At 43.7% G+C, this 22,883-nt stretch overlaps 1 protein-coding gene across 4 annotated transcripts; it reads right to left on the bottom strand.

The window, feature by feature from the left end:
• Positions 1 to 1,374: 1,374 nt before the first annotated feature.
• On the bottom strand, positions 1,375 to 21,302 carry ep300a (E1A binding protein p300 a). Of its 4 annotated transcripts, none has more exons than XM_072455874.1 (31): positions 20,788 to 21,302; positions 18,791 to 19,440; positions 16,083 to 16,262; positions 15,674 to 16,004; positions 15,075 to 15,188; positions 14,724 to 14,947; positions 14,332 to 14,453; positions 14,121 to 14,246; positions 13,926 to 14,043; positions 13,365 to 13,506; positions 13,197 to 13,268; positions 13,037 to 13,122; positions 12,807 to 12,959; positions 12,253 to 12,708; positions 11,763 to 12,168; positions 11,572 to 11,690; positions 11,413 to 11,476; positions 11,158 to 11,333; positions 10,924 to 11,012; positions 10,151 to 10,261; positions 8,705 to 8,761; positions 8,555 to 8,632; positions 8,403 to 8,470; positions 8,167 to 8,317; positions 7,947 to 8,093; positions 7,756 to 7,869; positions 7,516 to 7,681; positions 7,262 to 7,429; positions 6,996 to 7,157; positions 6,604 to 6,885; positions 1,375 to 6,526 (listed from the first exon to the last, which is right to left on the bottom strand). In XM_072455874.1, the coding sequence occupies exons 1-31, from the start codon at positions 20,879 to 20,881 to the stop codon at positions 3,404 to 3,406; spliced, it is 8,349 nt and encodes a 2,782-aa protein (XP_072311975.1). In that variant the 5' UTR covers positions 20,882 to 21,302; the 3' UTR covers positions 1,375 to 3,403. The 4 variants fall into 4 exon arrangements, with proteins under 4 accessions (XP_072311975.1, XP_072311974.1, XP_072311976.1 ...); XM_072455873.1 differs by having other exon boundaries at positions 15,069 to 15,188; positions 20,788 to 21,301; XM_072455875.1 differs by having other exon boundaries at positions 10,151 to 10,231; positions 15,069 to 15,188; positions 20,788 to 21,301.
• Between the last annotated feature and the right edge of the window lie 1,581 nt (positions 21,303 to 22,883).

The raw sequence follows: 22,883 nt of genomic DNA, 5'->3' as shown, positions 1-22,883 counted from the left end.
AAGATGGAGAGGCCCATGGAAATCAAAATTCTTGCATATTTTTTGTTATAAAGTCTTAAAGTTGGCAAGCCTTACCTGCTTGCCAATGTCAGATCTCATCAGCTCTTGGAAGCTGTGCAGGACATGGCCTGGTTAGTACTTGGATGGGAAACCGTGGGAAACCATGGGGCGCAAGAGGAAATGTTGTGTCCTTAGGCAAGACACTTCACGCACACCTTCAAAGCACTCGAAAAGTGCTGTATAAATACACTAATTATAAAATCCTTAGAATTTACATTTGCTCTAACATATTCACTGAGTATGCATTGAACTTAATTTAGCCTCCAGTTGCTTCCATTTCAGAATTCTGAACATTTATGATCAGATGATGTGATAAAATCCCTTTAAAGGGTTTTATACACCTTTCCTTTTATTTACTTCCAGACCCAGTGTCTTGGAGATAAAATTGTTTAACAGTAATCATTGAAATGTACAGTTGCTTCAAATGTACCAGTAATCCATTTATTTAATTTTTTTTACAGAATTTACTAAAATTGTTATTAATTTTCAAACTGGTTACAAAGTATACCCTAAAGGGGAAGGTGATGTTGCACACTCCAAACCGCTGTAAGGTATGTAGCAGTTCTGTTCTAAGTCGTAGACTGGAAATCTGTGCCATAGTGTGTGCGTGTCCAATCTATTCCAATATTTGATTGGCTGCATGTTCTTCTCTGCGATGTCTAATATGTCTTCTCTGATCACTTAACATACAAAACAAAGTTTTGTTTCAGGATCAAAGTTGGGTTTGAAAGTAATTTTGAGCAACATAGTTTCAGTTTATGCCACTATAAATGCTGATAACATGAAATCCAAAACAGCAAGGTGACCGACAATTATTGCGTGGCCACAAGGGGTCAGTAATGTTATTATTTGGTATTTTAAGATATAAGGTTAGAACTAGATTGAATTGGGTCAATGCTTTCACTTTTGTTTTTTCAAAATTACAAAATGAATTCCAGTTTTAGATGTCACAGTTGCTCACTAGAGTTTCATATTTGACCATTTAGTGTGACTGTTATGTTTTAATACTTGACAGAAACTTTTGAAGGTTCTTTTTTACATAAACTTGTGTATGTATGTATGTAATGCAAGTTATTTATAAGAGTTTACCTGTGGCTTAATATGGTCGCATGTGGCGCTTCCATTCACTACTCAGCAGAAAGCACTATGTGATATTGACCCGCACATTGACCGTTTCTGAATATGGAAGTGTTAAGATGTGTACAATATTTATATTACAATTTGAAATAATAAATGTAGCTTTAATTGTACAGATGGTGTGGGGTTTTAGATGAAATTGTGAAAACGGTCAGGACCAAGAAACTGAGGAAAGTGTTTTCTTCCCAATGGTACAAACATACTTTATTGTACAATTAATTTATTGGCAAAAAAAACAATCAGACCACCAAAATAACTTAAAAAATAAACTAATGAAAATGGAGCAACAGTTATTTTTGCTTTCTCTCAGCAAGCACCAAAATTGTTAACAAGAGGAACGAAAAAGTGGTCAAAGATTCCATTTGAATACTAAACAAATATTTAAATATTCTTATTTCCAGTCTCTTTTCGGAGAAGTAATGATAAAAACAAAATTATTTGTTCATCAGTTGCCATCATTTTGTACAGTGATTCAGTATGTTTACATCTATATTCATGTACACAAAAAGAATGGTAGAATATACTCCACAGCCTCCCCAGGGCAAACTGAATGACTGTCTGCAGTGTCTTTTTGCATCATAATAACATCTTTAATACAAAACAAAACATGTTTTATCTAATAATTCCTGTAGCTTCAAGTTTTATTTCCAAAAAATAAAATTAAATAATATCTATATATAAAAGACAGTTTTCCTTGTTTTTTCTTATAAAATAAGTCTCAAGATATATTGCCACCAGGTTCTGATGCCCACCCCAAACCCAGCAACCTTAGAGAAAAATAGTGAGCATGTGAATATTGTCTTCTCCGTAAAAAGCTAAATGACCAAATTTAAATAGTTCTTGTCACACCTCGATGACACCTACTCTGCTTTACATCTTCTACTGCCACAGTTTCAGATGTGACTCGTTGTATAGAACCCCCGTCCCCAAAACCCATGTCAAAAATACACAGAAAAGGCGCATTGGTGCTCGTGACCTACCACACCCTAAACTGTACCTTAGAAAAAATCTCAATACTGTACAGTAGCTCCGGAGTCATTTTAATTTTTACAGATACAGCAAATATCCAATCAAAACGGGGGAAAACCAGCAGAAAATAATATCTCTGCTCATAAGGTATAAGTATACAGTTTCTTTTTTTACATCTTTAACTTTCAATACAAAAACCGTATTAACTATTTTGTCTTACTTTGTACATTACTAACATTGACATGTGGCTGAGAGGCAGTCATGAGGATGAGGAGGGAAAAACTTTTCTGGGATGGGCCGGAATTTCTTAAACCTCTAAAGCATTATACACAACATTTTCGACCCCATTTTGAATCACAGTTTATAAACAAGATTGAATCTTCTATGTACAAGCACGATTTTGGCTAGCTCTACGTATGAGACCTGGGGCCCGGCGTCGACAGTTCAGGGGGGGAGGGGGGTCTAGATCTAGAGACATTCAAAAGAGAACTGAGGATCGAGGGTGGAGCGGTGAGCCAAGAAGCAAAGATTTTTGTGTAGTTTGTAGGCCAGGTTGTTATTTTTACATTATAAACCAACCCTGCTGTCATCCCAAGCAAGCCCGAAACACTGCTCAGGTTTAAGTCAAAACCTGTAAAGCCGGCACAAAAGTGGAAACTCGATAGAAGTGAATTGTCAGTTAAATATACATTGGGATGGAGAAAACAAAAACTCAGAGTAAAACGGAAGATATGCTGATGTTTGTATTGTGATCAAAAACAAAAATAAATTCAGAAATAAAATTGTTATTCTCTGCAAAAACGTACAATCATAAAGTGGGCTTTTAAAGAGGAAAACAAAACAATAAAAAAGGTACATTGTGTCAACTCACTTTAATTTTAGCCACATTTAAAATCTTAAAAATATTCATAAAAAGGCAAAATTCTCAGTCCCCAAAAATATTGTCATAGACCAAGGAAGAAATATCTTCAACCTGAAACACTGCCCTTCCACCTTTTGTACACAATTGGCAAAAATATATAGATATATATATATTAACAGCAATAACTTACCATCGTTTTAATTTATTCATTTACTGACTTCTAAGATTCATGTTGCATCTCCCATAGGAAGGAAGCTTCAGTTCTCATTTGTACATCACAAAAATATTTAAATAAAAAATTAAAACTTCTAAAACCCCAACTTCTCCACATTCCATGGCAGTTTGTGATTCGGGTGACAAAGTCTGATGTCAAGGCTACATCAAGTCTAGACCATGGTTCATGTTTGTCCCAAGGTCCTGGTTGGTGTTGCCTGTCCCACTATTATTGCCTCCCAACATGTCCGTCTGTCCCCCCTGCCCACTGTGCAACCCACTCATCCCACTTAACTGGGACATTATAGAGTTCTGTTCTGGCGTAAACTGAGCAGGGTCTATAGAGGCTCCTGGGGGCTGTTGCTGGGATTGTGGAGGCTGTGGAGGTGCCATGGAGTGGTGCTGGCTGAGGTGTGAGGGGTGCGGGGAGCCGCTCTGAGTCTGAGGGGAGATGCGGTGAGGGGAGGGCTGAGGCTGCATGCGCGGTGATGGGCTTGAGTGAGGAGGCTGGGACTGTGGACGCGGGGACGGCTGAGGGGACCTGACCTGGCTGCTTAGGGAGCCTGCTGGACCAAGCCCCGCCTGTCCCTGCAGGTGGGGCGACTGGGCCAGCTGCTGCTGTGGACTCAGGGGGCTGCTATGCTGCGCTGGGGAGCCTCCTGTCAGATGTTGCTGCTGAAGAAGCCTCTGATGAATGTTCTGGTGCAGCATACCACCCCCTCCTACACCAGGCTGCTGCTGTGGCTGGCCTGGCCCTCCTGGTCCAGGTTGAAGTTGTGGTCCTCCTGGTCCCCCGCCGGGCCCTCCATCTGGCATTGCACTCATGGCGTTCTGTTGTTGTTGCTGGAGGTGCATTTGCTGCTGGAGTCTCTGTTGGAGGGCCGCTGCCACCTGGGAGGAGGCCCCCTGGTAGCCCGGCCCTGGGCCTGCGCCCTGTGGTCCTCCTGGCTGCTGCTGAGCTCCAGGCTGAGGCTGGGAGGAGGGGGGCAAACCTGGCTGGCCCAGTATGAAACCCTGCTGGCCCTGCTGCTGGAACTGGCCCTGGCTCAGCTGCTGCTGCTGCTGCTGCTGCTGCTGCTGCTGCTGCTGCTGCTGCTGCTGCTGCTGCTGCTGTTGCTGCTGTTGCTGCTGTTGCTGCTGCTGCTGTTGCTGCTGTTGCTGCTGCTGCTGTTGCTGCTGCTGCTGCTGCTGCTGCTGCTGCTGCTGCTGCTGCATCTGCCTTCGCATCAGCAGCTCTCTAAACTGAGGGTTCAAGCTGGCCATGTTGCCCTGTTGGCCCGGCTGGCCGACCATTGCCCCTTGCGTTTGTTGTTGTTGTTGCTGTTGTTGTTGCAGGGCAGCCATCTGTTGCTGCTGAAGATTTGGAGGCATCATGGGCCGCTGCTGCTGCTGCGGCGGCGGCGGCTGCTGCTGCTGCTGCTGCTGCTGCTGCTGCTGTTGTTGCTGCTGCTGTTGTTGCTGCTGCTGTTGTTGCTGCTGCTGCTGCTGTTGCTGCTGTTGTTGCTGTTGTTGTTGCTGCTGCTGTTGGAGCTGCTGCAGTTGGGCCATGGAGGCCATGTTGGCGCTCGGTGCTCCTTGGCCCATGTTCATCCCGGGTTGGGCAGCCATTTGCTGCTGGCCATCCATGTTGGGGAGCTGGTTAGCCCCAGGCCCACCCACAGCAGGACCAGGGAATCTGCCTCCTCCCTGTGCTGGGCCGTTTCCCCCCTGATAGCGCGCTGCCCTCTGCCTGATGAAAGCAGCCATGAGGGTGGGATTGGAGCGCAGGATGTTGAGAACTTGCTGTTGCTGAAGTGGGGAGCTTGGAGAGCGCAGCGTACGAAGTAGTTCCTGCAGTGCGGCCTGAGGCAGATTTCCTCCTGCCCCAGCAAGGGCTGCTGCTGCCGCCCCTGGCATCATCCCACGATTCTGCTGCGGGTTCATCTGCGGCTGTTGTAAGGGCTGCTGCTGAGCGGTCATATGACTCAACATAGGTGGCCGCTGCTGTGCACTCATAGGAGCTCCTGTTGGGCCCCATTGCTGGTTGGGAGGCATCTGTCCCCCTCCCTGCTGCACCTGTGCAAGTTGCTGCTGAACTTGAGGAGGAAGTTGGCTTTGGGGGCCTCCCATCATCCCAGGTTGCTGGTCCATCATGGTCCTGTCAACCCCCTGTCCCTGTTGGGGCATACCCTGGGAGCCCATGTGTGACATGCCCATCTGAGCCTGGGGGTTCTGGTGGTGAGCATGGGGTGGCAACATACCTCCCGGACCCATGCCCCTGATTGTGGCCATCTGTCTCTGGGATTCTGCAAGGCGCTGGATTTTGAGGGCGGTCTCTACAGCTGCCAGTGGAGGGCCTGGTTGACCAGGGATAGACATAGGGCCCTGCCCTTGAGAAGGTTGCTGCTGAGGTGGGGTGGCAGGACCCAGTCCAGGTTTTCCTAAGGACGGGTGCATTGGAGAGGCACCTGGCGGTCTGGCGTTGTAAGGAGGCAAAGCACCTGGGTGTTGTTGGTGCTGTGGGACATTGGGCTGCAGCTGGAGAGGAGGGACCATTTGCTGTTGTGGGGTATTCATCATGCCCCCACCTCCAGGACCAGACATGGGAAACTGGTGCATGTGATGCTGAGGGTGGGGGCCGCCTGGCTGTGGGACCTGTTGTTGTGGTGTTCCCATTGGCCCCAGGCCCACTGTCTGCTGTTGGGACTGACCCATGTTTCCCTGTGTTGGCGTCTGTGGGGTTGGAGGCTGAGTCCCCACTGATGTTGGTGTCCCAGGACCTGTTGCACCATTGTTGGGTCCTGGGGAGGGCAGACCATTTCCGCCAGGGCCGCCTCCAGGTGTAGCTTGTCCCACTCGCTGCATGCTGGCCATCCTGCGGCGCAGCATCTGGGCTTGCTGTAAGCGGTGCTGCAATTGCTGCTGTCGTAGCTTGTGCTTGATGTTGAGGCAGAATGGGACGGGGCACTTGTTCTCTTGACAGTGTTTCGCGTGGTAACAGCACAGAGCAATGAGCTGTTTGCAGATGGGGCAGCCACCATTGGTTTTTCTTTTGCAGCCTTTTGTGTGCTGCACCACTCGCTTCATCTTCTGGCAGGATGGAAGAGAGCAGTTGGCATTTCGGCACTGGCAAGCGTGGACCAGAGACTGGATGCAGCGCTGTATACTGAGGCGACGGGAGTCTCCAGGGCTCTGGGTAGTGGCAGACGCCTGATTACTGCTTTCATCATCCAAACCAAGGCCTAGCTTCTCCATCTTGTGCTCGTGGCCCTTAATGTTGTAACATGTGATGCAGAGGTCGTAATCCTACGAAGAAACAAACATAAGTTTACATGTAAGGGACAAAATGTTTTGTTTGTACAAAAACAGACAGCAAAACTCACCTCGCAGACAGTGCAATGGAAGCGGGTCTCCACATGATGCTTGCATTCATTACACGTGTATACAAAGCGGTCTTGGCTTTGGTTATGCAGTTCAACTAACATGCACATAGTACTCCACTTGGACCTTCTGAGGGAGCTGAACTCAAGGTGTTTGTCCCGTGCCAAAGTTAGAAAAGCATCACGGCCATCCATCAGGTCACATGCCATCAGTGGATCAGAGTCCGAAATTGGGGGCAAGGCATTTGCCATTGGTGCGGCAGTGAGCCGAATTACAAAAAACACCTCGAAACAAAAACACAATGATAAAATATAAAATACAGAATATTCATAGGACTTTTTTAATACTTTCACAGATATCCATAGTTTTATTCAGAAATTGTTAGTTTAAATACCTCTTTGTGTTTTTCCATGGTGGCATACAGTTTCTGTGACAGATCATTGGAGACATTAGGCATCCCAGGTTTCTTCTTATTGGCTCGGCTCAAACTGCTCTTGTTCTTACTCGTCTTCTTATTGTTCTTCTTCTTTGCATTTTTACTGTCACCCTTTGTATCCTACAGAATAACATAAATTATATGAATAAAAATGCAAAATAAGACACTGGTTTCATTTCAAGTTTAAAACTGTACCGGCAGTTTGTTTCACATACAAGACTCACATCTATGCTTTCATTTGAAGTGCTGTTTTCCTCCCGTTTTCGCTCCTCTTCCTCTTGCTCCAACTCTTTAATGCTCTCCTCCAACACATTAGGCCAAAAATCCCCCTCAAAGTAGGGCAATTCTTTAGCACTAGTCAGACGATCCTCAGTGGCTTGCTTGAAGACGTCCTTTGAGTAAAAAATAAAACTTAAGTAAAAAATATAGTAAAATTCAAACTAACAAATTCAATAAAAATAGCTACGCTGTTGCCTACCTTGAAGTCATGCACTATCCGCTCTGCTAATGCCTTGTCCAGCATCTTTTTGTACCACTCCTGAAGGCGCTTGGGTTTGGGAATCTTTTGATCAGCAGGATGACAGTGGAAAATATAGTCATCCCCTTCACTTGGAGGGCAAGCCCAAATGTGGCCAGTTGTGTAGCTGCAAGTACAAAAAACACCAAAACTAAGCATAAAGAATTTTTGGTCTTTGCTTGAAAATAAAAACGGACTTACCCCAGTCTTTTCACATATTCCAAATAACCAATGAGGATTTCGTGGTAAACTGCAGTTCTTAGGCTTCGAGGTCGGAAAAAGTGCACACTGTCCAGGTAAGAGATATAGACCCTCCTACGTGAGTAACGGAAGATATTTAGTTTCAGTACAATAATAGAAAGCATCTTTGTAGCTTAACAGAATTTGTTTACCTCTGGTTGGGTTGTGGGCAGTCAGATCCATATTCTTGAACGTGCATACCAAAGAAACAAACATCTGCTCCATCAATGTCTTCAAAAGCAAAAAGGGCTTTTGTCCTGTAGGGGAATGACTCCGACATCTCTCCACTGTCCACAAATCTAGAGCAAAACTCATGGGTGTAAACAAGATTATACAAAATGAAAATTCACATTTTCTGAAGTTATCCTCTACCTCGACTTCATTCCTGGTTTGACCTCCACCACTTTATCAGAGACATGGACAACCCGTATGGAGACCTCTCCTGCCTCTGGATGGGTTTGTCGTTTCAAATAATCATTTACCCGTGACTCCAAGTAGCAGCCCAGCTTTGTCTGGGGCAACCCTGTTTGAGAGTGATCATTTTAGTTTTTTGACCGTGATAATAGCATGTAACTAACCACTAGTTTTCATATCTAACTAATACTTACGTTTGGCACAATATTTATTTTCTTTCCTCGTCTTATTTGTCTTTTTCAAGCAGCTGTCACATGCGAAACTGGTAACATAAAAATAAATATTAAAAACATGTCTGTATATTAGAGTAACGCAAATACTAAAATGTCCAAAAGAGAATGCTCACCCAGAGGGCCAGATTGTGTCATGATGCAAAACACAAATCTGGTGCATCCTCCGTCCACAGTCCATACATTCAACAAACCTAAATAATTAAAAGACATAAAAATGATGTACGATGAGACATATTACTTGATGCTGGCCGGTAACAACTCACAGTTCAGGATCCAGTGTGTCGTTCTTCTTCTTCTCAAACTGATCCTTGTTGATAGATCTAAAAATATAAAATAAATTAAAAAAAATATGAAAAAACGTCATTCCAAAAAAACAAATGCAATAAAATGTTAATTTAAAAACTTTCTAAATGGCTTCACTTGTGATTGTGAAAGCTCGACTTTGAAACCAGGACAAATGATACTTCAATGAGAGGGTACTGTACTTAGCTTTACTATGTTTAAAGATAAATTTGACTTTTAAATTTAAAGGCTAAACATTTTTTCCAACATAGTTTCACTCTTAGCCTCTTTACCATTAATGTCATCAGGAATGTACAAATTTCAATAATCTCATTTAATCAGGCAGTGTTTAAAAACGTTGATGAAACAATGCAGCTCCTTATGTGCATGGTTTAAAAAGGTATACCGTACTTTTCGGGCTATAAAGCACCCCCTGAATAAAAGCTGCACACACGAAATTTAGGAAGAAAATAGAAATTGTACATATACGGGCCGCACCTGACAATAACCCGCAGGTGACCACGTTGTAACATGAGATATACACATGAAATTTCCCCATGTGGGGCAATAAAGGAATATCTTATCTTATACTAAATGGTGGTGATGAGTCTTTTGAACCAGGGGCTCACTGTGCACCTGTAATTTCTCAGTGAATTTGAGTTGGATTGTAATAGACCGCACAGCATATTGAAGTTTAACAAACAGAATACACATCACAGATGTCCCTATTGTCCCCTCTGTCCTTGATTAGGGTCAGGTTAGGGTAACCCTGGATTACTCTGTGAGCTGATTTACCTGTGTCTGTATCTTCACATCTGGTTCATCTGCTCCTGAGCTTGTGCTTAGTGAGTACGTGATGCGTTGTAACATGAGATATATGTATATGTACACAGAAATATGTTCCTGGTAGTGAGGAAGGGTTGTCTTTTGACTTCTGGGGGAGGTTGGGCCAAGAAAGTTTAATTTCAATGTGGCAGATTGGTTCTAAACTACAGACCGTATATACATACGTCTTTGCATTCAGCCGCGATTTACTTCATTAGACTAATTTATCTGTGAATACGGGTCCGATTGTGATAAAACACACAGCGTTTTGAAGCTTAAAATATAGAAAACACGACGTGACCACTGTCCACTGACGTCTTCTTCTACAGCAGTGTTCTCGCTGAGGGCTTTTGGCATGGCGGCCGGTTATCCAGTAAAATCTATATATTAGACGCACCGTTGTAATGACCGTAGGGGTCAAAGCGTGGGAAAAATAGCAGCTTAAAGTCCGAAAAGTACGGTACATATAAGCATGTTAGAGCCCCAATAAATAAAATGGCACAATTTTAAGTGCCAGCAAAATAGCTAGTAATACTCCTTTGCTGAAAAAAAAAGGCATGAATAGTGTAGTTAAAAATAAATGAAATGTTTCTGATACTCACGTCTGAGGTTGTGTGGGATCGTCTCCCAGGGAAACAGTCTCTCCCTGGATCTCGTTGAAACACTTCTCACAGAAGTGGTACCTGTCAGCAATAAGCCCAAATTTTGGTGAACTACACCGTTCCCACAGCCCAGTCAATCACAGTCAGTGCACGGGAGGGCAGACGCCAAGCAGGACAGGTCGCGGGCAAGGCAGGGAGCCAGAAGTGGAGCAAGCAGGAAGGAGCGCAGGACAGCGGGAAGTCGTCATCACAACAGCCAGGCATGGATTTGAGGGGTGAGGGTGGTAGGATGGGGAATGGGTTTGGAGGTGCATGGTTGGTCAAGGCACAAGCAAGCCAATGTTGACATCACAGCCATTGGAAGCGAGGATAAGACAAGCGACATGGACCAGAGACAAGACGAACATTCAAGACAACATTTAGAGAGCCAAGGCAGAGCACAGATTAGCAAATATGAAAGGACGACATACACCATCACAGCAAACAGAACACTAGCCAAAACTATGGGAGCTCTACAGCATGGTGAAAGGAAGTGAGGGAAGGCTACAGCACAAGACAATATAGACACATTCAACAGTTACAAACAAATAAGCATAGGCAACTGCTCAGTACATTCATTTAATCTGAAAGTTTAATTTTATTTAAGATTTCCAAATTATTTAAGATTTCCAAATTACTACTTCAAAAGGCCATCCTTAAAAAATATGTTATGACCTACTTATTTTGTATGTACATGTAATGCTACAGTAATGAACTGTTGGACCCCCCCATACCTGTTCTGGTAGCTAAAGTAAGCAGCATCTCTGGGAATCGTGCACAGCTGCTTCCCATAACAGCACAAGGTCTGAGGAGAGAACTCCAGCTGAAAAAAAAGAGAAGAGTGGAAGGTTGTCCACAATACCTTTAACACATTATCAACCACTGGCATTTATTAAATTCTAATTTTGAAGCTGCACATGCAGTAAAAATAACAAAAGCAAATTTGTCTTTCTAAACAAGTGCCTCACCTTCCTCCCACAGCAGTAACCCAGGGACTGCATCACTGGGTCAATCTCTAGCTCAAAGACCTCTGCGAGCTTGGAGCAATACTTGTAGACTCTGGACGTTTTACGGTTGTACAGCCAGGCATTGTTGAACATCAGCCAGACATCATCCACGTACTGCCACGGATCCTGGTACTGACCTGCAGACAAAAGAGAAGATCACAACATGAGCAACAATGTTATCCCATTAGGAGGATACTTATTTCAACGAGCACCAACCTGTATCCAGTTTCCTTTTTATTGTAGACAAGTCCATAGGGTTCTTCACAATGTCAAAATAATCCTACAATATCAAAAGTAGACAATTTATTTAAATGCAAAAAGACAAAATGGTTAAAAAAAATTGAAACAAGTTAAATGAATGGCAAAAGCACTTACCGGTATACATAGCAGTTGGGGGTCGACCGGCATTCTGAAGGGCAGAGACTCTGGATCTTGTCTATACAGAGACTCGAGCGTTGGCATCAGGGCCTGACGGAGCTCCTCAGGCTTAAAGACTGAAAACAGTTGTGGTAAAGGTCATTATAGAAGTCAAACCTGCTTCAGTTACAACAAATACATGTCCTTACTCTTTTTCTTTGCTGGTGCCTGCGGAGTTGCTTCTGTAGACCCCTCTTCATCCTTCACTTCCTTCTTGATGTCTGGCTTCCTGTCCTCAGTTTTAATCCCTGACATTGCGGACAAAGTAGATGTGTCCATGGAAGCTCCTTTACCACCTCCTTCAGAGCAGTCCTCCTTTTTCACCTCACACTTCACAGGTTTCTCCTCCATTTTAAGGTTGCTTAGCTTGCCACCTTTGGAACAGCTACCAGTGTCACTCTCCTCCTCTTCGTCCTGCTGCTTGATCTCCATTTTGGAGTCGAGGTTGGTGGTCGAGGTTTCCGACTGTGGCTGCTGCGAGGAAGTATCCAAACTACTGACAGAGGCTGGAGTATGAGCTTGGCTATCAGGTGGAAAGGAGCCCTTTTGGGACAGCTAACAAGAGACACACAAAAGGTTAGCACATCCACACATGTAATTTACCTGTTTCAAAAGTTTAAAAGCATTTGAGACACTGACTGGAGTGCGTGGAAGCTGAGAAGCATGAGCAGTGGAATTGGTGGCAAGACCTGGATGCGATGGAGTGGTGGACCCTGCAGCCTTATTTGAGCCTGGGCCCTGGCCAAACTGGTTTGACTGGGGTCCGGCTGGGGGAGGCAGCTGAGCTGCGCTGGGGGTGTGTGGTTGTGGAGTTTGGGACCCAGGTATCCTGGGAGGCGTCTGGTGAGGTGTAGGGGACCGACTGTGAGCAGGGGAGGGAGAGTTGCCTCGCATGGCTCCTAAATGCGGCATGGCATTTGGTTGCTGGTTTGCATTAGGAGTCATTGAAGAAGCAGGGGGTCCAACAGCTGAGTTTGGACCTACACTGCCTACGCTCTGTGGACCCAGGGGTCCCACTGTGGAGGAACCACCGACTGAGCCTGGCTGTGCGAGAGGACTGGCAACTGGAAGAGAAGGAGGAGTGCCCATCTGCGTCTGGGAGTGGAAAAGAGAAGCTGTTAGTAGTCATATTAGTTTATTTTGAGCTACTATTAAATCCACAACAAAGGTCCAACAATGGTGGCCATCCATACCTGTCCCAGGCCTCCCGGCGCACCAGGCTGAGCCATCCCAGGTTGGACTGCACCCACACCTGGACCAGAACTGTGAAACTGGCCCTGCGACATGTACGGGTTTTGAAGTTGGTTTACATTGGGTTGTCCCATCCTCGGCCCTACTATTCCCATCTGAAAAAGACAAGGAGCATTAGCAGTGCACTGACATCGTTTAGGTTTTAAATTGTACTGAAATGAGAAATGCCAACCTGGTTTCCAGATGCACCCATTGGTAGAGGTGGTGTGGACCTTTGGCCCATAGAAGGCATAGTAATTTGACTAAACTGATTAATACCTTGAGAAACAAAATATAAGATGTTAATACCCAAACTAAATCAGACTTCAGCTCAAATTTAGGCACTCGTTTACCTGGTCCTTGCATTCTATTTAACTGATTAGGTCCAGCTGCTCGCACCATTGATGGATCAGGAAGAGGGCCGTCTGTACCAGAGTAGAGCACATCATTGGAAAAATGTAATTTATATAACTTTAAGATTATTATTTTTTTTTTTTTATTTGTCTCTATCATCTACTCACTTGGGGGTAGCCCTGTGGGGGGCTGACCCATGCCACCTGGCCCAAGACCTAAACCCTGCTTTTGGAGCCGGGTCCTCCTCTTCTCCTCTAGTTCCTTCTGGATCTTGTAGATCTTCTCCGCAAGCAGGTGATAGTACTCAGCCTGTCAAATAGTGGTAATAAACATTCTGTAACCCAAGCCCATGGTGGAGAAAAAAAAACATAAGACTCTATGGAGAGTTTAGACCGGGGTGTCCAAACTTCTTTTCACAGAAGGACACATTTTGAAACATAACGGAGGGAAGGGCCACAGACAACATTATGATGACATTTGATGAATCTACACCTTTATTAAGGCCTGGAACATTAATATTAGGTCTTTATCACATCAGAATGGTTGCCGTTTAGGTTATGATAGCAGATTTTGTCTAATTTTACAGTAGAAAGAAATACTTTTGTTTTTTTGGGCATCTAAGCAGGAAGCTTGAGGGCCAACAAAAATTGGTCTGAGGGCAGCATTTGGCCCCCGGGCCAAATTTGGACACCCCCGTAAAAGACAAAGCAAAATTTAGAATAACTTACTCTAGTGTTAGCCGATTCATACATGTCTCCTTCTACTTTTCTAGCATAAGCCACCAGGTTCTCCATTCGCCGGTCCTTCAGCGCTGCAGGATCTGGGGTTGGAAAGATTGCTTGCACACTGTGGATAAAAGATAATAGAATTAAGGACTAATACAAATATGTGAAATCAATGTCATACAACGCTTGAGTGCTCACAGTTTGTGGACCAAGTGGTTTCGTAGGTCTTGCGTGATGTCCTCATGCCAGCTTTTTCTCATGCCAGTGGCAGAGGGAGGGCCTGCTGTGGGCATAGACCCAACCCCACTTGCATCATTTAGAAGACTGGTCACAACAAAAAGCACTGGTTAAATTATTTTACGGTCTGATGATGTGCAAAGACTAACAAAACGAACAAACTTCCCCTTACCCTTGGCTGTTCACATTTAGATGCATCATGGTGTCTTGGAGCAAGCTGGCTTGCTGGTTCTGAGCAGCAGTTCCTACACCGCCATTGACTCCCATAGGATTTGTACCTAAAATTGTGGAAATGTTATAATTCCAATAGAAATTATGTCTTTTATAGTGTTGGGGTGTTGAACAATTTGATGCATTATTCAATCAGAAACAAAATTGAACTATGGCCTCGCAACCCTAACAACCCCACACTAGAAAACTTTGACACATTCATACAGGCAAGATGCCCAAGGCCACAACAGCAGAATGCAATGCCAATTACAGAAGAATTGAACCACCAACATTTGAATCACTCAAATCTTACAGATTGAGTAGTGGATAACCAAACTCACCCATAGGGTTGAGCCTCATGCCAGCCTGGCTCGACAGACCTTGGTTGGGCATGCTGGTCTGGGACGTTTGAGCCTGGATCTGGTTGCCTTGGTAGGGCAGACCCAGGGCTTGGTAGGCTCTCTCAATAGAGCTGGGGTCAATTTGACTCGGAGGGTTGAGGTTGGGTGTACTGGGCTGGCCACCAGGAATTGCACCTAGAGAGCTGCTCAAACCTGCAGCAGCCCCGGCCAGAAGAGCTGTGGATAAAAGAACAGCAGGTCAATATGTGAAATATAACAAAGATTTTACTGGAAAAAAAATAATCATAATAATAATATAAGGGTGATAAAATATAGTTTGGTTTGGTCAGATACAGACACTCACACTGCGGGTTCCTCTTGTCCCCAGCGTTCTTCAGTGGCAGACACACAGGACAGTCATGACGAGTGCAGTTCTTCCAATGGGAGATGATCTGCCTCGAGGATGCACAGTGAGCCACTGAGGAGAGTGCATGAAAAAGTCAGGGCATGATGTTTAACAAAGCCAAAGGCAGTGTAGTGAAATTGTTAAACTAGAGAGTAGAGAAAACATAAGCAAATGTCATGTCTCTAAATGCATAGTACAAAACTTTAACAGTATTAATAGCTACATTGCAAGTATAATACATAACCACAGTAGTTAACACTGGTAGAATATGGTTTTCTTAGATTTGTTTAGAGCATGGGTGTCCAAACAATGGCTGGGGGCCAAACGTGGCCATCCGAGTTTAAAATGCTCTACCATTATAACCTTAATTTTGTTATGAGGCAGACCTGATAAAATGGTTCTGAATAAAAGTGTAATACCAATCAAAGCAAAAAAATTAAATAATTCAATGTATTGACCACAAGTCTGTTGCTGTCCACTATGTGTATGTTTTAATATGTGGCCTTCAATGGAAAAAGTTTGGACCCCTGAATCATAGGCTTATAACCCATTCTCACCTTGACAAGATTTGCCGGCCTGGCAGTGAGTCATGTGATTGAGGACATTCTTCATGGTGCGACAGTGGGGCAGGTTGCATTGTCGGACTTCGCCGTTGGCCTGTTCGCGGCGCTGGCACTTGTGTGCATGCAGAAGCAGCACCAGTTGTTGCTGTATAAGTTTGCGTTTCTCTGGGTCCGCTGTAGGTGGAGCTCCAGCAGCAGCAGAAGCAGCAGAAACCTGGGCCCCGGGGCCCACCAGACCTGCTTGTGCTCCAGGCACCATCCCAGTGGGTCCCCCTCCCGGTGCACCAGGAGCACCCCCCAGGCTCGCCTGCGTCTGGGGAGACCCCTACAAGTGAAGCCATGCATCAGATTAGATCCAGAGAAAGAGGATGTGTAAAAAGTCAGATCAATCACAGGCACATACCATAGCTGCCATTCCTTGCATTGGGGAGTTCTTCTTATCCACACCAAACTGAGCCAGACTGTTTGCCATGGGACCTTTGTTCTGTATCTGAGGGCCCAGCCCTGCACCTCCCATGCCTTGGTTCCCATGTCCTGCATAAGGACCACCAAAGGGCCCACCAGAGTTCCCCATCATCCCCATCTATACAGAACGAAAAACTGTTCAAATATCACTGTAATTTACTACATTTGTGTTACTGTTGGTAAACTGGTCCACCTTGGTTTGGAGAATAAGATTTGGGACAGTAAACTCTAAACATATCTAACCTCATAAAAACGCTAGAACTTTGGGTGGGTATAGAATAGGGCTGAGTATTGCCTAGTACCTCGCAATACAATATGCATCCCAATACAGGGTCCACGATACAATACAAAACCTGATACTTAGAACTTGATACGATTCGTGTACCGATACATGGATATCCCTTAAAATAAATGTTATAAGTTGACTACTGTACTTTCCGCACTATAAAGCGCACTTAAAAGCCTTTAATTTCCTCAAAAACCGTCAGTGCGCTTTAAAATCCAATGCGCTTAAAGGCATAATGGACGATTTTTTTGTGGCCCAAATCTGAGTCTCATTTCCTCGTGGCGTGGACGGCCGATTGGTCCTGCCACGTATCAATCATAAAACGTACCTACTGCTCACCTGCAGCCGCGTCCGGCTCTTCCCCATGAGAGCAGCACGTTTCCGCGTGTCTAAGCGCATGGATCTATCATAATATAGTTCCCTCAGTGTAAGGGACAAAATGAAGACAGAGAAAGACAGTTTGAGCTGGCTCATGAAGAGACTGACATCTACGGGAGACGAGAGATGCGATGCGATCCGTTGTGCTAATAAACAAACGCACGTGTGTTTTGTATCAGTCCGCACGGGACGAGTGCGCATGCACACTTCCGTCTGAGTTCTCAAATCGCCGAAAAATCGTCCATTACGCCTTTAATATATGGATTAATTCTGGTAGTGCTTACTGACCTCGAAGAGATTTTGTCTGGTACACGGCGGAGTGATAAGGACACCTAAATGAGGAGGACCCTGAATTAAGGACCCCAAAATGGCTCCTGCCAAGAGATTATGGATCCATTATATTATTGCAAGAGACACGCTTACGATGCGGACTTTAAACTCTGGGCTAAAGTATAAGTTCAAACTGTGGTCCGAGCTTTCACGAAGGCCGGAATCATCACTGAACTTCCGCGACACTGACTGCGGTTAAACTCGGACACTGGAGATGAAGAATTTGAGGGATTTGTGACAAGGAATGAACTGAAAAAGTGAGTGTTGTATTGAGCTAAGTTGCCAACATGTCTTTTAACGGTATCAGACTGTGTTTCTTTACGTATAATAACTGAATAAGGCTGGGAGTTGTTGTAACTACGCTCATTAACGTTTGAACAATGTTGAGCTGAATGAGTTGAACACGTTTAATAAAGCTCAACTGACTGATTATCGGTCGGTTTTGTTTCGCTTAAAAGTCCGGTTATACAATTAACCAAAATAGACCATATATTGACAGTGCGGAAAAAACAGTACTTTTTTTATATTATAGAATAACAATGCAATACAAATGCATAGGAATTTAATGATCACAATGTTCTTAATATCAGAATACAACTGTCCTATGATTAGCGGCAAGTCACATTTTCGGCAAGTCACATTTTCAGCTCCTCACATTCAGCCTTCATACAGCAGTCTATAGGTTAAGAAGTAGAGACCTCTGTAATTTATAATTACTTTTTTGTTTAAAAGTATCTTGATATACATCTCTGTATCGATACAAGTACTGGCAAATCCTTCACAATATATTGCAATATCGATATATTGTGTACAGCCCTAGTGTAAAATCTAAATAACTGATCATAGTTTACTTTGTTGAATCCACCTGCCACCAACAGGATCCCAGGAAGAGTCAGTTTGGTGACAGTTAATGGGGATTCAAAATAATAATAATAATAATAATAAACCAATAGGAGTGGGTTATGAGAATAGAGGTACATTAAACAGAAAACACTATCGTGTCAATCCAACAGAAATGTGTTAAAACATGGCTAACAAACTAGTTAAGGTCAAATTATCAGAAAAATGTAAAATGTCTGTAAAATGTCAAAAGAGCAAAAATATCACCTTACCCTTATTTGAAAGTTTACTACATGATTTTTGTAACGATATACTCGATATTAACATATTGGATATCATCTAAACTACATTTACAATATTGTCTAAATGTCTATATTGCACACCTCTAATCACAATAGGACAACCAAAATATTAGATCATTATTTGATTTTAATCATCGTATTGCCCTCACTGCCCATGCGAGTGTGATGATAATTAAACACACAAGCCAGTTCTAGGGAAAATCATTGTTTTCATATAAAAAGCAGTTAATGGTCTCTTTGAGCAGTGTCCAGTAGCAACACTATTTTAGACTCTTTGCATCTTGGTAGTGCCAAGTCATGTAAAAAAGATGTCAATATTCAATTTAAGACGAGTGATTTCAGGAAATTTTCATCAACTTGAGTGTTTTTAAACGAGTTTACATTCTAATGCAAGAAGTTAAAGTTAAGTTTGATGCTAAAGTGATAGCAATAAATGATAATTTCTTATTTGTGGGTTACATTAGGGTTTTATTTGGTTGATGGAAGACTATTTTGGGGAGCAGTGCTTACCTTGTTCAGAGCTCCTGGTTGCTGGCCTCTCATTCCTGCTTGGCCTCCAGGCCCCTGTAGTGTCTCGGCCAATAAGTTGCTGTTGCTGGCCAACCCCTGGTTAACAAATCCCATGCGAGGAGATCCATTCACCTGGTTTGCCATCATGCCGGGCTGCTGTCCACTGTTGGCCTTCTGCTGGGCTCCCATCATGGCCCGGTTCATGCCGCCCATTAGGCCAGCGTTCTGCTGCTGCTGCATCAGGGCCTGCTGCTGAGGCGACAGGTGCTGCGGCCCCTGGCCTATCATCTGCTGAGCACCCGGACCTGGAGATGCCTTCATGTTAGCCAAGTGTTGGCTCATGGCAGCGGGACCTCCGGGGCTGCTCATAGGATGTCCCTGCTGGGGTGGAGGGGGGGCCCCTGATCGTAATAGCTCAGACAGTTGCTTGTGCTTGGCCACAGCATCCTGACCACTGCCCTGGACCCCCGCAGAGCTGAGACCCAGGCCCAGTCCTCCAGCCCCGGGACCACCAGGACCCATGCTGGCTGTGCCTCCTCCCAGACTGGTGTGCAACTGGTTGACATCTCCACCATTGACAAGGCTCGATTCATTTGAGTTGATGAGCTCGTCAGGAAGGTCATGCTCCAAGTCAAACAGCGAGCCAAAATCTAGAATGAAGTACAGAGAATAGTTCAATGACGAATACAAAGCAGGAAAAGTGAGTAGAGGGTGAGTAACAGCAACATCAAACTAGTTTCATCCACAAATTTGTGATAGTGAAAATTGTATTCAATAAGTCTAATTATTTAATTATTTAAATATATCTAAAAATCAATTAATTCCTGATAAAATTACACAAAACATCAAATAACATGTAACGTCAGCTATCAAGCAAACATTACTGAAACTCAAGACACACAGTTTACAGAGATCAATGAGATAAGTCTTGCCAATATGTAAACAAACGTAACTGGTTGAGGCGACTATGATTTGAGTCGGTGTGTAATGGATACAGACAGACATGTTAACCAACTAGAGAATGGATGACAACATGGACTTCCACTACAATCACCTTTTTAGAACTACAGGTCTTGATCAGTGCGCCAACAGTCACACAAATGAACCTCCCTTCCACATATAAAAACCATAAGAGCACAACTAATCATTCTCAGACATGCCATTCAGAACGGACACATGGAAAAGTGGGACATAAACAGAAATAATTGTGTGCTTACAGACTAATAAGCAAAGGCATAATACTGTAAAGGTATAACCCAATGGACACTACCATACATATAGGACAGCTTTTCATATATTAGTAGACTTTTAAGTCACATTCAAATTCTCCTTCTCAACTATTAGATGGTGGCTTACACTGTTATATTGGAGTAATTAATAAACTATCCATCTCCACGCTGGTTCACAGGCCACTATTCCAGCTGCTGCCACACACCGTGCACAAACACATACCAACTACAGCAATTTCAGCTCAACAATCAAGGGACGAAAAGGCCTACATTTGGCAATCGAATAAGACATGCACCTTCAACCACTACTTTCGTTTGCACTATCAGGGAACGAGTTATGATGAGGCAAAACAACAGACTGTTTTGATCATTGAGGCCCTAAACCTGTTAAGAGTGCGATGGTATGTCAACAACTGGCATTGAATTGGGCATAGCAACAGAAATGAGATGCTTTCTTGTATGTTGCAGTGCCACTGCGCCTTTTAAAGGCCATTTAGACATAGGTCCGTCAGATGAGGACCGCATAGCTACTGCTCGGCAGCCGTAGTTAGCTAAATCGCTAACCCCGGCTAAAATGGCTATTAGCTTCATAGCTAGCTCTTCATCACGTCCGACACACTCCCTGTAGCACGCTAACATCAGCTAGCCACGATAAAAACACTAGAGCAATCCCGCCTAGTTGCCCATTTTAGACCAACACGAACCGATTATAATTATTAAAGTAACCAAACACTACACCAATAAGTCATCTAGTTGAAGAATACTTGCCATTTCCATCGCTAGCGGAGGCGGAAAGTGCCGGAGAAGAGAGTTTAGGCCTCTTGGCTGAAGGCGGGCCAGAGTCCAGAACGTTCTCGGCCATATTTTTTCGAATTAAAAATATATAAAGTATCCACAATTGCAGACGTTTTCACGCCCTTAGAAGCGCATTCCTATTCGTTTCCAAAATTGCGACTTTTCCCCCTCCTTTTGGGGGACTCAGAGGGGGAAAGTCCCGTGTACAAATGACTCCTCTTCCCTGGGTTCGCCTCTCGATTTCAGCCTCGGCGTATATCAGCCCCCTCCTCCCCTCCTTCGTCGGATTTTTTGTTCTTTATAAATTTGTGCCAGTGGAGGAGGAGGGGGTCGGCGAAAGTAAAGAGGGAGACACGAAGAGAGCCTCCCTTCTAAACTTCTACAGCCTGGTCGGGATTACATGCACTGCGCCTCGGTCCGCCGTCCATGATTGCATCCGTCATTAGAGGCTGCTTTCCAGCGGAGTGGATGTAGATAATGTCGGGCAGGAGCGGCTTGTTTGCCTGCGAAGTGATGGTGCTGCTGCTGCTGCTGCTGCTGCTGCTGCTGGTGGCAGCACCAGAGCAAGAGGGATGCAACTCCTAAATGAAGCATACTCACTCAGACTTTAAAACTATTTTATTTGTATGATTACTTAAACGATCAGAAGAAAGCCACTGAGCATAACTCCCACAAAGCTTAGGAGACTGTCATACTCCAGTGAAAACTTACAGAACTTTTCTTCTGCCAGTTAGAATTTGTCTTTGTATGTTACACAATTTTCAACTATTGAAATGTAAGATGTAGGCCTTCTCAGGGAATTTAAGATAAGATAAGATATTCCTTTATTGTCCCACATGGGGAAATTTCATTGGTGCAACGCAGGTAGATACAGAAGAAGAACAGAACAGATCACTTATTGGAAGTCTGAAAAACACTTTCAGTAGAAGATCTCCTATAAATAAATAAAAACTCCCATAGACAAATGAATAAATAAATACATACATTTAGGATGCATTGCCACTTTCTGTTGCAACTTGTCTGATGAGCTACAGGCAAATTAAAATTATGATTAAAATATAGGGAATATTCTACCTGTCAGTGATTGGATTGGAGCCGGTCAGTCTCACCTCTAATCACAGCAGGGCAGGTGACAACACACATCACCCTTACAATGTAGGCAAATAATGGTGTCTTTACAATAGAGAGAGAGTCTCCATACCTGGATTTGTGCTCTGTTTCATTAGTGCTTGCTTGAGTATTTTAGTCGCCCCCTCTTTAAAGCTCCAAAAACTCAGTTCCACCGGCCTACACCATGGTAATCCAGAAAGTATTTTCAAGTGATCTTAACTAGTCTTTTGCAACAAAATTAAAATTCTAAACTGTAATACTCCACAGTTTTCAGCAGAAGATGAGTACTTCTGCTGACATTAATATTGTTAATGAACACAAAGTAAAACTTACTATTTTCAAATTTTCTTAATAGGCCTTTATATTATTACATATATGATGCTAAATAAACTTTAATAACCTTTTAACAACCTTTAACCTTGTTATAACAGTGTTTTCTCATAATTACTTACTCAAAGTTGTATTTTGATTGATTAATCTCATTCAGACATTTTTCACAATGAAAACACATAAATGACAATCCACTGCTTGTTACATTGAAATGCCAATATGTATTGGTCCCATTTCTATTATTAAAACATAGTTGATCAATATTGTCTTGTTTATTGTGATGATCTAATTATTTTATTGATCAATTATTAAGTACCTGATAAAAAAGCATACTATGCTTTCTTTTCTTAAAGTTATGACAAGTAAAATTGGTGTTCATAATGAGCATCCATCTATCCATTTTCCTCCGCTTTTCCGGAGCATGGTCATTGAGGCAGCAGTCTGAGCAGCTACTACCAGATCTCCCTTCTCCCTTTCCACCCACTCTTCCTCCAGAAGATCTTTAAGTGTTCCCAGGCCAGCCGAGAGACATAGTCCCTCCGTGTCATGGGTCTTTCCGGAGCCTCCTCCTGATGGGACATGGCAGGAACACCTCTGTGTCCAGGAGGCATCTAGAACAAAATGTCTGA

The sequence above is a fragment of the Eucyclogobius newberryi genome, unplaced genomic scaffold, assembly GCF_026437365.1.
Source record: "Eucyclogobius newberryi isolate DKJ021-1_F unplaced genomic scaffold, fEucNew1.0.hap1 SCAF_20, whole genome shotgun sequence".
Classification (NCBI taxonomy): domain Eukaryota; kingdom Metazoa; phylum Chordata; class Actinopteri; order Gobiiformes; family Gobiidae; genus Eucyclogobius; species Eucyclogobius newberryi.
The sequence above is the reverse complement of the archived record's forward strand: the minus strand, read 5'-3'. Positions and strand labels throughout refer to the sequence as shown.